Source organism: Nicotiana attenuata, unplaced genomic scaffold, assembly GCF_001879085.1.
Source record: "Nicotiana attenuata strain UT unplaced genomic scaffold, NIATTr2, whole genome shotgun sequence".
NCBI lineage: Eukaryota > Viridiplantae > Streptophyta > Magnoliopsida > Solanales > Solanaceae > Nicotiana > Nicotiana attenuata.
In genome coordinates, this window is record NW_017670234.1 from 857873 (window position 1) to 874876 (window position 17004).

A 17004-nucleotide genomic window follows, 5' to 3' on the forward strand; every position below is an offset into this window, starting at 1 on the left:
TAAAGCCTCGATCAGCGACTGCCACTGGGACCAAAAGTGCCTGAATCTGCACACAAGGTGTAGGGGGTAACGTGAGTACACCAACTTAGTAAGTAACAAGTCCAAACTATGGAGTGAAAGGTAGTGACAAACTCAAACGCAACAGAAATAATAGAAATGAATGTGCAGAAACGTAGGCATGATTCCAATTTAATAAGCAGCTGAAACTATAAAATAGAGCAGATACGAACAAGGTAAAGAATAAAACTCTACTACATCTACATGTAAATGCACATGCTGTATATGATGCACCATGCTGAATATCTCATGTGCTCACACTCTCAAATTCTCGTCCACTCAGTACTGTATATGGCTCATACGGCCCAGGGAAGATCCATCCCGGATTATATACATATCTGACAGCAGTCAATCAATACTGAGGAAGGCCAATCCTTTGAAAAATCGCCTCTCTCCCAAGTTCCTCACGTCCAAAATTGAAAATGGAGAACAGAACCTCGAGCTGGGGTTTTTCTGCCCAACTAAACCGTACCTGCAGTCCTAGTTCCACACCTGCGGAACCGCATCTGCGAGCAGGGCTTCGCTTCTGCGGAGATTCATTAAAAAGGCTGGCTCCGCTCCTACGATCACCTAACCGCATCTGCGGCCATCGCAGATACGGAGACCAAGCCGCACTTGCGATCCAACTTTGTTTCTACGCCTCACCATCCTCTTCTACGACCTCGCACCTGCGGTACCCACTCCGCAGGTGCGGAAACACCAGCAACAGCAGCTTCAGCTGCATTTTTCCAACTCCAAACACTTCGATAACAACCAGAAATCACCCCAAGGCCGTCGGGACCACAACCAAACATACCAACAGATCCTATAACATCGTACAAACTTAGTCAAACTTTCAATCACTCAAAACAATATCGAAACGCCAAATTACACTCGGATTCAAACCTAAGAACCTCTAAACTTCCAAATTCCGCTGAAACCTATTAAACCACGTCCGAATGACCTCAAATTTTGCACACAAATCATAAATGACACCACAAACCTACTCCAACTTCTAGAAATCTAATCCGACCCCGATATCAAAATTTCCAATGCCGGCCAAAATCGCCAAAATTTCAACTTTCGCCAATTCAAGCCTAATTTTACTACGGACCTCCAAATCACATCCCGGACGCGCTCCTAAGTCCAAAATTACCTAACGGAGCTAACGGAACCATCAAAATTTATATCCGAGGTTGTTTACACATAAGTCAACATCCGGTTAACTTTTCTAACTTAAACCTTCTCACAAGAGACTAAGTATCTCAACTCACTCCAATATCATTTTGGACCCGAACCAACTAACCCGGTAAGTCAAAATACAGCTGAAGAACACAAAAGAAGCAGGAAATAGGGGGACGCAACTATAACTCTCGAAACAACCAACCGGGTTGTTACAGTGCACTGACTCTCATAAGAAAACTATTGCCCAGATTTTTGAGATTTAAAGTAAAATACATGCCACAAGCAAGGTAAGTTGACTAAGTAAAATACATGCCACAAGCAAGGTAAGTTGACTATCACTGATTATTATTTCAGGTTAACTAGGTTATGAAAGGAGATTGATTATATTAGGATCTCCAAGGAAAGTGGACCGATAATGCAGTTCTCTTTCAACAAGTAATCGGAAAAAGGAGTCTATGATTTTCTAGCCAGTTTAAACTAAGAATATGAACATATCAGGGCTCAAGTTCTCGATAAAGTTCATTTTCCTTATCCTTAGGATGCATACTCGTATGTTCAACAGGAAGAGAACTAATGAGGATCATGCTTTATTCAATGCCGAGTAAGAACCAGGTTACCTGTGTCTCATGAGCAACCAAAGGCATTCCTTTATGATAAATATCAATTGTACTGTGATTATTATGGAAAGACAAGGCATACAAAAGAGACATGTTGAAAACTATATGGTAGACCAACTAGAGATTGTGGAAGAAAATGTATAGGACCATCAAGGTGTCCGGTCATTATTGTAGAAAATATGGAGTCATCCAAGCAAACTGCTCCCGGAGAAGTTTTGTCTTTGGATGAAATTCTGTATCTTCGATGTCTCCCGAACAAGTTGGACTCTTCTTATGTTTCCATTCCAATTATGTGCAGTTAGGTATTACTTTTAACGCTTACTTGAATTCTTGAATTATTAATTCTGGTGAAACCCATGGTAAACTCCTCTAAAAGCTTTCAAAACTACTCTCCTCCTCTTGTCTCTGGAACAGGTTATGTTGTATGTATACCTGATCTTTTATTGTCATTCGTTTGCTATGTACCTGAGTTTCCTCTTAACCTGTTATCTGTTAGCGCTATCACCAAAAAATATATTGTAGTCTCGAGTTCTCTCTTGATCATTGTATTTTTAGGATCTTCAAACAAGAAAGAGAATTGGTAGTGATAGATTGCATAATGACTTATATTAGATTGATAGAACTCGAGGTTGGTCACGCCTTTTTTGGGGGAAATAAGGATGTCAACCAAGAATAATATAGTGGCATAGAGGGTTGAGACATACATAATTTTTTACTTTGGAGAACTTATACCATAGTTTATTTTCCAAAATTTAGTTCGAATATTTATTTTGTGATGCTTGTGCATTTTCCAAGCATACTAGAAACTCTTATAATTTTAGTGATAATAAAAGTATAACACATTTTTACCTATTTATTCTGATGTATATAGTCCTATTCAAATAGTTTCTTTGTCTGTTAGTAGATAATTTGTTACTTTTATTGATTGTTGCATTACCATGACTTGAGTGTATTTGTTAAAAGCTAAAAGTTAAGTTTATTTCAGTTTTTGGTCATTTCACAAGATGATTTGTGCCAAATTGAGACTAAGGTAAAAATTTGCAAACAGACAATGGCACTGAATACATGGATAAGAAATTTAGTGCTTATTTAGAGACTTATGGGATAGTCTACAAAATTAATTGTCCTTATACTACAACACAAAATAGGGCTACTGAAAGAAAAAATAAGTATCTATTAGAAGTGACAAGATCAATTATGTTTTCGATGAATCTACCAAAACCTTACTAGGGGGATGCCATTCTAATAGCTGCCTATCTCATCAACACAATGGTACTTAAACTCAATTTTCAGAAATTGCTAGAAGCTTTAAAAGGTAAAAATAATTATATTGTTCCTCCAAAGGTATTTGAATGTATCTGCTTTGTTCACACTAAGAACCTGAGAAATTTGATTCTAGAGTTCTTAAAGGTATATTTATTGGGTATTGTCCAACACGGAAAGAGTACAAATACTATCATCTTTCCTCAAGGAGATCCTTTATCAACATGGATATTACCTTTCGAGAATTTGAACCCCATTTTAGTATTACACCATACCTCTTTAGCGAGGAGAGCTATAAGCAGGAAAAGATTATTCTTTCAAGTTCCACTGATGAAACCACTACAACTTTCTATGGAAAAAGTACAATTGGAGAAAAATTCGGGAGGGGGGGGGTACTATTGGACGTTTGGATATGGCTGATTTAAAACTTACTCAAGGAGAAATAGAGCCGAAGAAGCTATCATGTAATCTATCGAAGATGAACTTTCTTCTAACTGTGAGTTATTTATATTTCTTAATGAGTTAAATTTACCTATTGATCACCAAAAAGGAATTAAATCTTGTACCACTAAACACCCTTTATCTAAGTTTTTCTCCTATAATTCTTTGTCTCCCTCATATAGAGCTTTTGCGTTGTTCATTTCCTTTGTGTCTATTTCCTAGAATTAGAAGGAAGCTTTGTAGATCCTAATGGAAGCAAGATATGATTGAAGAAATGAAGGCCTTGTCAAAAAATAAAACTTAGGAGCTTGTCCCTTCATCATCAAACAAGAAGATGGTTGGCTGCAAATGGGTCTTCAATATGAAGTACAAAGCTGATGATGCAAGATTAGTAGATAAGAGATTCACTTAGATTTATGGAGTGGATTATCAAGAGATATTCGCCTATATTGCTAAAATGAATACTATTAAAATTCTTTTATTTTGTGCAAGCTAATCTTAAATGGGACTTACTATAGTTTGATGTGAAAAAATATATTTTTTCATGGAGTCTTAAAAAAGAAGTATATATGGAGATTCCTCCTGGATTTGATACTGAACAAAGTCAAGGAAGGGTGGCCAGAATGAAGAAAGCCCTGCACAAATTGAAGTAATCTCCTTGAGCTTGGTTAGACGGATTCTGCAAAGGAATGATCCCCTTTGATTACCAACAGAGTAATGCGACTCACACTCTCTTCATAAGACATGGAGGTTGCCTAATAAAAAAAGGGAACTTTTATTTCTAAAAAAAGTATATTCCGGATCTCTTGAAAGAAACTGGTATAATAGGTTCCAAACCAGCAGAATTACCTATTGAAAACAATCACAAGTTACAAGCAGGAATTTGAGAGTCTATTGATAAGGAGAGATATCAGATGTTGGTTGAAAGACCATTTGTCTCTCCCAAACCAGATCGTATATAGCTTATTCAGTCAGCATGGTGAGCCAATTCATGCATAATCCCCAGGATTCTCATATGCAAGTTGTTTTTTCATATTTTGTGATATCTGAAATCTGCTTCAAGAAAAGGTATCCTTTCTCCAACTATGGCCACCTCGAGGTAGAAGACTATATAAATGTAGATCCTAAATGACAGAAAATCTAGACTATAAGCTTGTAGGAGCGAACTTAGTTACTTGGAGAAGAAAGAAGCAAAGAGTAGTTGTTGAATCAAGTGTAGAGGCAAAATCTAGAGCTATGGACCAGAGTGTATGTGAACTTCTGTGGTTACCAAACTACTAGAAGAATTGAGATTGTCTGAGAAAGAGAAACTTTCCTTATATTATGATATAAAGCTGCAATCAGTATAGCTCGTATCATGTTCAACATGACCGAGCGAAATATATTGAAATTGATAGACACTTCATAAAAAAAAAAAGATTACAAGTGGTGTCTTGACTTTGCTTCATGTGTCATCAGAGAAACAGCTAGCTGATGTGTATACAAAATGACTCAATAAAAGATCCTTTCGCACTGTGGTTTGTAAGTTGAGTATGTGTGACATCTCTACACCAACTTGGCGGGTAGTGTTAATAAGTTTGAATTAGTCTTTGTGTTTATTCTCTATTTTTCAGGCAAATTTTCAGATATTTAAGATTGTATTTGGGATATTATTCTATATATGCCCTTCTAATCAATGTATTACAATATACAGAAATCCAAAAAAGACACTTTTTCTTCTCTCAAAATCTTCCGTTTTCTTATATTTTTTTAGTAGTCACACGATGTAAAAATTCCGAAAACATCTTTCATATGGTATCAAAGCCTATACCCTCGAGCCAATATGTCATAGAGGTAGAATTTGTTACAAGGTTATTGCTAAACTTATCATGTTTTTTTGTACTCTAACAATAAACATGTAATTTAAAAAAAATATATTTACATATACATATACGAAGTCCAAACTCGATATGTGCACCCACGCACGATTAGTATGCTGGATGAGACCATATTTCAAGAGTCTATTACTCGTCCCTACTTTGACACTGCAGACAAGTTGAATTCCAGACATATTGATCAGGTGAATCATGTGAGAACACAAGGCTTCAACTATGGCGGAGTCTCAGAATTGTTTCCGAGTGGACGTACACGATGAACATTGACAGTTAGCTTAAATATGCATTAGCAGACATAAGTACAAAGGCTTAATGTGATCCTGCCATTAAGCAATTGGCGCATTGATGTATGGCTTTATAGTTTTTCTCTCTGAGATTTTTGCAATCAGTAAAGGTATTTGCAATGATTCTGTATAATGCCACAGCTTGCCTATAATGAGAATCTTGCATCACATTGAAGGGAAAACAACCATGTTCCAAATGACTGATATTTCTTATTTCTTATTAGCTTTTCTCAGCAAGTAGTGAAAGTCTGTATTTTGGAACTGCAAAATCATATCATATATACGTAACAAGAAGCATCATAAAATTTGTTCATAATATATATACTGAGATGATCATTTGACCAGCTCTTCCTTCTTCCCAGCTTCTTCAAGCTCTCTAAGACCCCCAACCTTTTGTTCAATCTCCTCTATCAGTTCCTCGCGCCATAGCTTTGCTCTTGCTTCTTCTTCAATGTCTTCTTGCTGCATAACCACAAAATCAAATTCATAGTGTCACTTTCCTACCCTTCTCCCTCTCTTTGGACCCCTTTTTGTCCTTAAAATTAAGATGGTCTAAAATATACGCACATGAGATATTTTGCTGGATAAAGCAGATACCCAACGTTGTGTGTTGGGGTGCTTATCGGGCGGATAATTAGGCTTAACGGTTCGGCTTATCGGTTATCAGATTACAAATGTAGTAATCCGCTAGCCATCCAATAAGAAAACGGGCGGATTGGTATCGGATTAACAATTATAGGGCGGTTATCGGACGGTCTATCGGCTAAACCAAATAGAATTTTTTTGAACAATCAATACCAAACGGCCAAATGCATAGTTCAAGCTGTCTCTGTTAGTTGTAGTAGCTTTTCCTGATTAGAAGCCAAAGACGACTGCCAATGCCATTGGCTACAGTTAGACGACAGTTCTATTGAGAATTAGAAATTAGAGATTTAGCCATTTAGGTTTTAATAGTACTTTATATACATAGGGGTAAAAGTATAAATATAAAAATTCTTAACGGGTTAACGGTCTATCCGATAAGAAAATTGAGTAATCCCCCCAAACCGTTAAGCCGTTAATTATAAAATCTCAATTCGTCCACAATCCATTACTCCGATAATCCGATATGAATAAGCCAATAAGTCATCGGTTCGGTTCGGTTAACGGTTTCGGTTCAGTTTTGAACAGCTATACAAATATTTCACACAAGCTTTAGATTTTGATGTTATATCTATTGATTGTTTCACTTTAAATTAATGTCTTTGACAAAAGAGATGTTTCTTAAACAAAAACTGTGGTTGGTCACATTTTGCAAGTAAGATTGAAGCTTTTTCTGCATTCTGATAAGAAGTTTTGTTCATAAAAAGAAGAAGCATTTCCTTATTTTCCAAAAGATAATGTACCTTCTCATAGACCCAATGTCCAGTACCATCACCTCCATCTCCTCTGTACTGTTCTGAATCATAGTAAGGATCCTAAAACACAGACAGACCAACAAATTAAGATTACAACTTTATCTTATGAAGTAATTTGGAATACAAATACCTAACTATTCGGAAAATCTTACTTTGGTTGAACCGAAGAAACAGCATCCCCAAACAGTGAACATGATGTAAAATGTATCTAAAATAGAAAGAATACATAGAAAATTAACTGATAAAATCCAAACTGCAAAACAATCTTATGTTCACAAGACTATAAACAGTGGAAAATAATGAAACAGAAAACAAAAATAAAACTACTCACAAACATTCTTCATAGCTTCATCACTAAGGTGCCAAACAGATTTGTGAGTTATGAGGTCCCTTTGACCTTCCATATGCTCAACTAATACTGCCATTAATGGCCAATCCGGGAGAGCCTTCACTCTGAAACCACAATTTCTTTTGCTCTTTCCACTTTGAATCTAATCATAGTAGTTCCCAAAAAGTAACGTTAGTTAATACGTTAGTTAATTCATCCACGGGGCGGCCCTTCCCTAAAGCAGGTAAAATAATTGCTTTAGGCCCCACATTTATGGGGCTCATTTTTTGTTACACCTAATAGGCTACATATAAGTTTAAAAAAAAAGGTGTGCGAGTGAAAAAGGTTTGATTTCTTTCTTTAAAAATATAGAGAAGAAAGATTTGCAACTGCTATGATTTCTGCCAAGGAAATTGCATTTGAAAAGGAATATTGAACCCGAATTTTGTAAGAAACGTGTGATATATAGGAACAAATAATTTGATGAGAATTGTGAGGCCCGTGAAAGATTTTTACTCTAAACCCGAAAGCTCGTAGTGCCAGTACCTTGACAATGCATTAAAAAGTCAAGGAATAATGTTTCCAGAAAAGTGCGATTTTGCGGTCGAAAATGCGGTCGCATAACAGCTATACGGACCGTATAGTCGCCGCAGAGTGAAGCAGTGTGTTGGTCAATTTGAGGTCAACTATACGGCCAATTATGTGATCGCATAATCGATGTGCGGGCCGCAAAGTCGTCGCATAATTCCCTTGGGATTTTGTAAGGGGCAGTTCTGCGGTGCATTATGCAACCGCAGAACGGGTATGCGGATCGCATTTCTACCACATACCCAGACAGTGTGTTCAGGTTTTGGGAAGCATTTTTGCGGTCCATTATGCGGGCCGCATGTCAACTTTGCGATCGCAAATGCGATCGCAGATCTGAGTTGGGCTCCTATTTTCTAATTTATAAAAACCCGACCCCACTCCATTAAAAACACCCCATTAGACTATTTTCCTGTTATTTCACGACATATAGAGTGAGAGGGGGAGTTCTAGAGTGAGAGGGAGTCATCTTTATCAAGTCCTCTCTCAATCCTTGCCCCAAATCCTTGAAGATTTTTCAATTGAAGCTACTAGGTCTTCATCCTAAGAGGTAAGAACTGTACCCTCATCAATAATTTCAAAATTTCTGTTAAAATAGGTAATTAGCAAGTGGGTACATGGGTATAAGGGCTAGTAATCTTGTATGCACAAGAGATAATGGGTATGGGGAGGATGAGAACTAAAGAGACAACAATTGGGGTATAATATTGAAGAAATTTCTTTCAAAAGGGGCCTAAGATCATAATGCACCTTTTATGTTTGATAATATGCTCAAACGAGCTAGAATCTTAATCTCGTCTCTAATTCTTGGTTCAATTGTAATTCTTATACAACAGATTGAAGTGCTAAGAGTCTCGGAATTTTATAAGAATTAGGGGAAAGCTTTATTGAGGTATGTATGGCTAAAAACCCCTCCTCTTAGAAATTGAGCTTCCATGGTGCCTGTGAAGTGTTGTAAGTTCGAAACGTGATTGATGCAATGCTTGTTATGTTAAGTGAATTGACGTTGTGAAAATGTATGTGGTAAGTACTTCTTATGTGTTTAATGTGTTATTCTTGTAAATGGAAGATGTGTGGAGAACATGATTTATGTGCTAAATACCTAACTATCATGCCAAGGTTACTTTGGGACTAATATGCCAAACTTGACGAATTCCTCTCTATGCTTATGACTTAAATTGCTTTTGTATATGCCTATGACTTTAAGTGGCAAGGTAAATGTTGAAAATGGGAACAATGTGAAATGTGAGTTATGGAATGTGGAAATTGTGGCCCCAAGTGCCGGTAAACTAATACATGTGTAACCAAAGATTGGTGTGAGATGAATAACGGAAAATGATAACGTCTTGGGAAGACGGCTTAGTCGATCGGGTCGTGATCGGACGCCATGATATATATGCACATGGTGGTAATGTATTGATGATTGAAACTGGAAAGAGTGAATGAAATAATGGTAACGTCTCGGGGAGACGGCTTAGCCGATCGGGCCGTGATCGGACTCCGCTCACGGAAGCGGTAGTAATATGGATAATGATGCAACAGTGTGGGATGCTCCAATCTAAAATTTCAATTACTATGTGAAAATCATGTGAACCTCCTTATATTGTTGGCATGGTGCTTATTTGAAACTTTGTTGTCTTTGCGATTTCCTCTTTACTCTTGTATGGTTGTTCTTTCTAACAGGATGGTGTTTAGTTATACATACTAGTACTATTCCATGGTACTAACGTCCCTTTTGCCCGGGGCGCTACATTTTTAAATGAATGTAGGTGGCTCCATAGCGGATAGTGCCGATCGTGTGTAGCGGAGCATCCTCTTCTCAAAATCTTGGTGAGCCCCTTCCTCCTTCAAGGGGTTATGTTGTACACCTTTTGTTATAGATATCCATTTTGAGGTATAGCCGGGGCCTTGTTGCCGGCGTGGTTATCATTGTCTTTTGTATCCTTAGAGGCTCTGTAGACGTTTGTGTGGGTTATGTACGGGTATTGGATAGGTCAATGAACCATGTTTTAACCTTGTACTCTTGCTTTCTTCTAAACTATAACTGTATGGAATCTTGGAAGCCTAACTACGGTTAAGGTTGTGTTATAAAATAAGCTATCCATGTTAAATGTACAACCCTTTTATTGTCTAATTAAACGGAGTCGGATCCCTTAATCGCATTGAGTTGAGTAGGAAGTGTATGATAAGACTTGCTCGGTTGGGTTCACTCGATTGAGCGCTGGTCGCACCTCCCGAGGTTGGGGTGTGATAAGAATGATGATAATGAAATCTCAAAATCTCTCAAAGTGTCCAGAGTTGATTACTTTTTATACATATTAGACAAGACTATTTTTTTTCACTTCAAAATTGATTTAAACAACTCGAAGCATATGAAAATATTTTTGATTTTCATTTAGCGTAAAAAAGTGAGATCACTAGTCGATGAAAATTTGAAAAAACATTACCTTAATCTTGAATGTTTAATAAAGCATAATAATCAATCCGATATTGATGGTTTAGATTTATTTTTTGAATTAAAAGTGTTAAGAAAAATAGTACTCCAATTAGAATATAACAGTTTAATTGATATACTCCAACAAATAAAAATTTTGGTTTTTTTCAAATGCATATATTTCTTATAAAATAATGTTAATAACTCCTGTTACGGTTGCTTTAGTAGAAAGAAGTTTTTCAAAATTAAAATTGATAAAATCTTACCTTAAAATCAACAATGTCTCAAGATAGGTTAAATGGATTAGCTATAATGTCAATTGAGAAAGACTTATTAAGAGAAATTGATTATAAGAAAATTATTAATTACTTTGCATCTAAAAGAAACTAGAAGAATAGACTTCCAATAAAAAATAAAAAATAAAATTTTTAGAAAAAGTTAAGGCCGCTCGTAAAGTTTGACTTTAGGCGACAAAATTTGTCGGACCGCCCCTGTTCATCGAAATATTGTGAGAATTCTTTTGATCCAACATATAAGTGCACTTACTGCGTCGAGCATCATACTATATATAAGTATATAGAATAACAATAACAACTTCTACGCTTCAATCGCTATGAATCATAAGCCCATCTCAAAATGAAATATAATAAAAGGATTAACTTTATTAACATTAGAAGTTGTCCATGTATCTACTTATTAACTTATATTGAATGGTGCACCATCTTTAAATTTGGATTGATCTTCGTTATGAATATGGGATGATAAAATGAAACATATATACCTGGTGCCTGCCATTCCCGAAGGCTGAGCTTGAGCAGTGCCTAAGCTGCAAATTCAAAACAGAAAAAAAAAAAAGAAAAAAAAGAAGAAAGAAATAAGCAGAACACATAGAAGTGATGGAATTTGAGAGTAGAGTAAAGAGGTGAAAGGAAATGCTAATTAACTGATTTTGTGAAAGAGTGCAACTCCAATTTAGTAGCGTGACATTGAACAGTGGGTTTGATTACGGTGAAGCTCATTACAGCTTCAGCCATGAATGGTCGTTACAATTTTGAGTTTTGGATAATTAGTTGTCTTCCTCCGTTCCTTTTACGTTGTAAGGTTAGGAAGCAGATAAGAAATTGTATAATTAATATTTATTTATTATCTTCTACATCATGAACAAATGGCCCATTAGCTCAGTTGGTTAGAGCGTCGTGCTAATAACGCGAAGGTCGCAGGTTCGAGACCTGCATGGGCCAATTGTTTTTTCTTTTTTTTTTTTTTCCTTAAAATACCCAAATAATACCCCCAATCACTGTAAAAGAATAAGGACGAGTACTCTTTTCTTGGAAAGTTCTAATATATGTAGCCAAATCTCTTCATAATTTTCAATTAGGAGGAATAAGAGAAAGATGAGATTATTTGATGTAGAGAAGCAATTCGCCTTTTATGGAGCATACCACAGCAACCCAGTGAATTTCTTGATTCACATGGTGTTTGTGGGGCCAATCTTTTTCACAGCTCTTATTCTCTTCTACTTTACACCCCCACTTTTGAATTCCACTCCAATTCAGCTATATGTAGATAATTGTTTTTTAGTCTTGAATCTTGGGTTCTTGTTTACTTTGATTTATGCCTTTTTCTATGTGTGTTTGGACAAGAAAGCTGGCTCTTTAGCTGCTTTGCTCTGTTTATTTTATTGGGTATCGAGCAGTTTTGTTGCTCATTATCTCGGGTTCTCTCTCGCCTGGAAGGTAATGAGTTTCTTTCTTTTTATACTTTCATTCTTATTGTTTTGGTCAAATGGAATATTGATGATTCATATAGTTGACTTCAACTAGCTTGGGATGGAGTTTGGGTTGTTTTTGTTGTAGTTTATTTTAATGATCTCTAGCAATTAATTTATCTACTTGTTAATTTGCGTGATACTTTTTTCTTGGAATGATTCACAAATAGTCACTTTTGCAGTTGCTATTTGAAAATAAGCCACAGTTCCAAATCTAATCAAAATTTAACAACTTTTTTATGTGGAAATAGTAGTTGGACAAAAAGCGGTAACGACTCGGTTCTTCAACTTTTCCACGAAATCCAGGTCAGGAGTTTCACTTGTACATGTTCCGACTCCAGGATATTGTCTTGGAGTTCAGCTTTTGCTACTTAATAACCCTAAGACAATGTCGTGGAGTTGGTGTTGCTGCAGCGCAGCACCAACATGCCGGACTTCTAGCAACCTTCCTTTTGAGATGAAATTGCAGTTATTCATAGGTGTTTGCTGTGACTACTAATCTACTACATGTGGAACCCATGCTGATTTTAGGAATCACACAGGCTCTCTCTGTGTCTCAACTTCTATAACCATTCCCACTACAAGAATTTGGGAATATCGACAGAAAAAGACTTCAAAAAGTCATCATGAATCCAAATTTTTATGACTTTCTGATGGCAACAAGTGTGTAGATCCTCGTCGATGATTCAATTTTTTTTTACTGCAGCTAATTATGTTGTAGAACCAACCAAAAGGGGTGGTGATGATCATCGTTTTACGGCTAGGAGGGTTAGATAGATTGGAACAGAGTTAATGGAGACCTAGTGTGAAATTCATAAAGCTGCAAAAACTGAACTCCAGGACAGCATCTTGGAGTTCACTTGTAGAAGTAGAAACTCCAGGACGATATGCTGTAGGTTTTACTTGTATGAGTTCGAACTCCATGATACTTGATGGAGTTTTTCCGTGTTTAAGCTAAGGGTACATTTGTTGAGAATTTATTTCCGCATTCAAAAATGGCTATTTTTCAATTACCTTGCAAGCGCTAAGTGTTTTCAATGGCAGGTCCAAATAGTGGCCAGCCACGCTAGTTTTACATTTTTCCTTGTTTGATGTCCAGTAGCTTCAGCTTTTGCTGTTCTCAGCTTAATTTCACACGTGCTGGTGCATTTTTCTTCTTGATTGTTTTGTCTCTATACTTGTAATTGACACTTAGGACTTCACCCTGCAACGACAACTGCTACACCTCAACCCAAACTAGTTGGGATATGAGTTCTCAATATCTACGTACTCTGCTGCATTTGCACCATTTCGGCTCAATCATTTGCTGTTAAGATAAATTCGGAGTTCTCTAATACTGAAGGTTCTCTACATTTTTATCTCTCAGCTGAAAAGACTCCTAATTATCATCACTATTTGAACATAACTGGACTTGAATCCCAACTAGTTGGTATTGATTACAGAAATCTTTTGTTTCTATATTTGCTAAGTCCTGTTGATTCCAAGAAATTATATTTCTTTTAACACAGAATGCTTCCATGTATTTTAGGACTTCACCCTAATCTAACTAAAATTTTAGCCTCTAATCGTGTTAAGCCATATGTTAATTCTGTAAAGGAAAATTACCAGTGGTTCACCTGCTTCATTAATTCGCCAAACAGCATGATGAGTACATCAATTTCTTGCAGAGGCGGAGCTAGGATTTGAACTCTATGGGTTCGAGATTATAATCCTTTTAAGTTACTGGATTCTAAATTAGTAGTTTTTACATAGTCATTGGATTTCTTAATACAAATACAAGGTTTGAACAAAAGCTACTGGGTTCGGCCGAACCCGCAGGCAGCACTGTGGCTCCGTTCCTGACTGCTTGAGTAATAACTTTATTGCACCCCTTTCTTGTCTTAAATCTGGAATAGTTCCTGTCCTGATAAGACCTGTTGGACAAGCTAGTTCAGTGTAAGAAGGAGAACTGGAGGAATCAGTTTATTTATTTGTGGAACTTTCCTGGAAGTCAAACAGAATAATGCTATACGAATTAAGACTCTGCTTATCAGAGTTCCAGTTACCACTCATTTTTTGTCTGTTGTATTGAATATTTTCTCTAGATTCCATGGGACTCCCTACTTGTTTTTTTATGACTTGACCTAAAGAGTTGTTTAGTATAATCCTATATTTACTGGCGCAACTAACAAACAATGCTGAAAAGGGAGGTTTTAGTTATAACTGTATGGTGGCTTATTTGCATGCCTTGGATATGATGCTGATAGTACTAGCGTGATTCTAAGCATGACTCTAGTTATTACACTGAATCTTCTAATCAGTTCCACCAATTTCTGGCAAATGAAGTATCACGTAGCCACCATGGTTGAGTACAATCCACATTTATTTGATGAGGGTTGTTAAATGTCACATGGGATTAGCCTTTCCCGACTGCATACCCTTTGTTTGAGTTTGTTAACTCCATACACTTATCGGTAAACTGCTTCTCTTCTGATCCTTGGTCATATACCTTAATAGATTCTGTGGTTTGCTCATGGGAAGGCTTCAGTGATGCTTAGCGCCTAATTTCAGAACTTCTTTTGCTGTAGCAGTTCTTTGATGTTCATCCCTGCCTTATATCCACTTTGGATCTAATTCACACTTGACCATCATCTATTTCTGGATAAAGGACAAGAACAAAAAGCCAAGTACTATTTTGACTCTCCCTGTCTATCTGATGTGGACTGATCATAGATACATAATTTCACGATCCATTGTGTTAGAAATACATCTGCATCTGTTGAATTTATCTTGAAATATCTGAGTGCTTGGTGCTAACAATAAACATCTTATCAGGTTGTTCTTGTCGCTCAGTTATTCTGCTGGACTGGACTGGTTATAGGCCATGGAGTGTTTGAGGTGACATTTGCGCCATTTATGATCCTTAGAACTTCGTCTTATATCTTTTTCTGTTTGTATATCGTCTTGCTTATTTAATTTTGTAGAAACGAGCGCCTGCTCTGTTGGACAATTTTGCGGAAGCATTCCTTATGGAACCTTTCTTTGTACTTTTAGAGGTAAATCTACTAGTTCTGTGTTAAATAGGAAATGCTTTCACTAGATTGATATAATCTATCTTTTCTTGACTTGCAGGCTCTCTGGACATTTACTGGCTATGAACCATATCCTGGATTTCATGCAAAAGTAAAATCTACAATAGATGCTGAAATCAAACAATGGCAGGAGAAGAAACATAAGAAAATGTCCTAGGTTTGAATCTGGTGAAGTTGTTACCTTATCTAATTGCCTCTGTTAATGAGACCAAGTTGGTGGGCAGGCCAACTGCTTGTGTGCACATTAGCTTAGGTTTGTGTAACTCCTTTGCAAAACCAACCCTTTATTCTTAATGTAAAGATGGGTCTTCTGTATTTTGTTGGAATTATTCATTTTACTAGAATATAAAGGAACTTTTGAGTCTCTTAGCTGCATTTGTCAAAGTCAGAGGAAATTTTCTACCTTGGTTGCTAATTGGCCATTTCATGCATTTTAGTTATATGGAGATATGTTAAAATTCTGAACTTTGTTTTTCCTTTTGGTAACAAAATTCTGAACAACTTAAATATATTTATTTCATGGGATTACTTAAGCAAATAACAGTTTGGAGAACATTAGATGCTCTCCATATTCATATGATAAGCGGTAGGGGACATGAAATCACAAGATTAATGACCAGCCTGATGCACTAAGATTGCTGCTATGCTGGGGTCTGGGGAAGAGCCCGAACTGCAAGAGGTTACAAACAATCCCACAGTGTTGTTTTTAAAGGTACTCCTCATTTAAATTACACAGTGTCCATGGAAGTGTCAAAACTAACCAACTAGTGGTTGCATTATTACACTTGGATTTGCCTTGAAAACACAACAAATAACAGCATAACGTCAATACTTCTAATATTGATCTTTAACTTTTCTTTGAAGTATAAAGAGTTGTAGCTATTCTGTTAGAAATATGCTATAGAAGCTGCTCTCAGTAAAAATATGGAATTATAACCAAATATCACTACCCAACACTTAAACGTGGCTCGTCCTCGAGTCAACTAACAATTTACACTATCCTTGAGCACTTTTTTACACAATTGAGGCACACTACACCAATCACCATGGTTTATAGTAACAAATAGCAACAATTAAACCTTAGCCTATGCCATCACGTAAACTTCCCTTTTTCTTATGCCAAACTTCAAAAATATTCAAACAAAAACAACATGCTCGTAACAATCCTAGCCTCAAAAACTAACTCAATGTCACAATGCACTCATGGCTTGAACACCCAACATCATAGAGAGAAGTCTAATAACATTACTTATCCCTTGTGAAACCATGTGCCCTCACAACAAGAACAAGAGAGTAAGTTGAATCCGTACATTCAAATCAATGCTCAAATATATTTTAAGGACTCATATATATCAAAGAAAATCTCTCACTCTCACAAAAAAAAGTCACATGCATGCAATTGGCACCATAGGCTTGCCCTTAAATGTAAATCTCTACTAATATAGGCTCACTCAGTCTAAAATCAATTAGGACTTTTTTTATGGTTGTAATGTGGGTTAAGGGACGGGTAAGATATATTTTAGGAATAGTGGTTAACCCTCCTAAACACTTTAACACATCATATAATCAACTGTAAGCGCAAATTCTTCGGTCCCAATTTAATTTCACAACTTCAATCACTCCCAACAATGTTTCTTTTTTTTCTTTAAGCACTACTTTATATTATATCGCACTAGCAAGAACAAGACAACAATTTATTCACTTATATTTTTTTTTTCTTC

General features: G+C 36.5%; 2 protein-coding genes and 1 non-coding gene across 3 annotated transcripts; 2 read left to right on the forward strand and 1 right to left on the reverse strand.

Annotated features, from left to right (window-relative positions):
* Window positions 1-5870: 5870 nt before the first annotated feature.
* On the reverse strand, window positions 5871-11519 carry LOC109236328 (photosynthetic NDH subunit of subcomplex B 4, chloroplastic). The gene is made up of 6 exons (XM_019402499.1): window positions 11389-11519; window positions 11226-11270; window positions 7429-7588; window positions 7250-7305; window positions 7086-7157; window positions 5871-6162 (listed from the first exon to the last, which is right to left on the reverse strand). Exons 1-6 carry the CDS (start codon window positions 11476-11478, stop codon window positions 6034-6036), a joined length of 552 nt encoding a protein of 183 aa, XP_019258044.1. The 5' UTR covers window positions 11479-11519; the 3' UTR covers window positions 5871-6033.
* A 92-nt stretch (window positions 11520-11611) lies between these two features.
* On the forward strand, window positions 11612-11685 carry TRNAI-AAU. The gene has a single exon. It is a non-coding gene; the product is annotated as a tRNA-Ile (tRNA).
* A 57-nt stretch (window positions 11686-11742) lies between these two features.
* Window positions 11743-15652, forward strand: LOC109236329 (uncharacterized endoplasmic reticulum membrane protein C16E8.02-like). Its single transcript, XM_019402501.1, has 4 exons — window positions 11743-12180; window positions 15027-15089; window positions 15176-15247; window positions 15324-15652. Exons 1-4 carry the CDS (start codon window positions 11839-11841, stop codon window positions 15438-15440), a joined length of 594 nt encoding a protein of 197 aa, XP_019258046.1. The 5' UTR covers window positions 11743-11838; the 3' UTR covers window positions 15441-15652.
* The last annotated feature ends 1352 nt before the right edge of the window (window positions 15653-17004 follow it).

Bases quoted from the DNA above. Each gene is read 5' to 3' on its own strand.
- LOC109236328 (XM_019402499.1), bottom strand. From the start codon at position 11,478: ATGGCTGAAGCTGTAATGAGCTTCACCGTAATCAAACCCACTGTTCAA. The intron at 11,271-11,388 runs GTTAATTAGCAT...TTGAATTTGCAG, and splicing joins TGCACTCTTTCACAAAATCA to CTTAGGCACTGCTCAAGCTC. The intron at 7,589-11,225 runs GTATATATGTTT...TACTATGATTAG, and splicing joins TCGGGAATGGCAGGCACCAG to ATTCAAAGTGGAAAGAGCAA.
- LOC109236329 (XM_019402501.1), top strand. From the start codon at position 11,839: ATGAGATTATTTGATGTAGAGAAGCAATTCGCCTTTTATGGAGCATAC. The intron at 15,090-15,175 runs GTGACATTTGCG...TTAATTTTGTAG, and splicing joins TAGGCCATGGAGTGTTTGAG to AAACGAGCGCCTGCTCTGTT. The intron at 15,248-15,323 runs GTAAATCTACTA...CTTGACTTGCAG, and splicing joins CTTTCTTTGTACTTTTAGAG to GCTCTCTGGACATTTACTGG.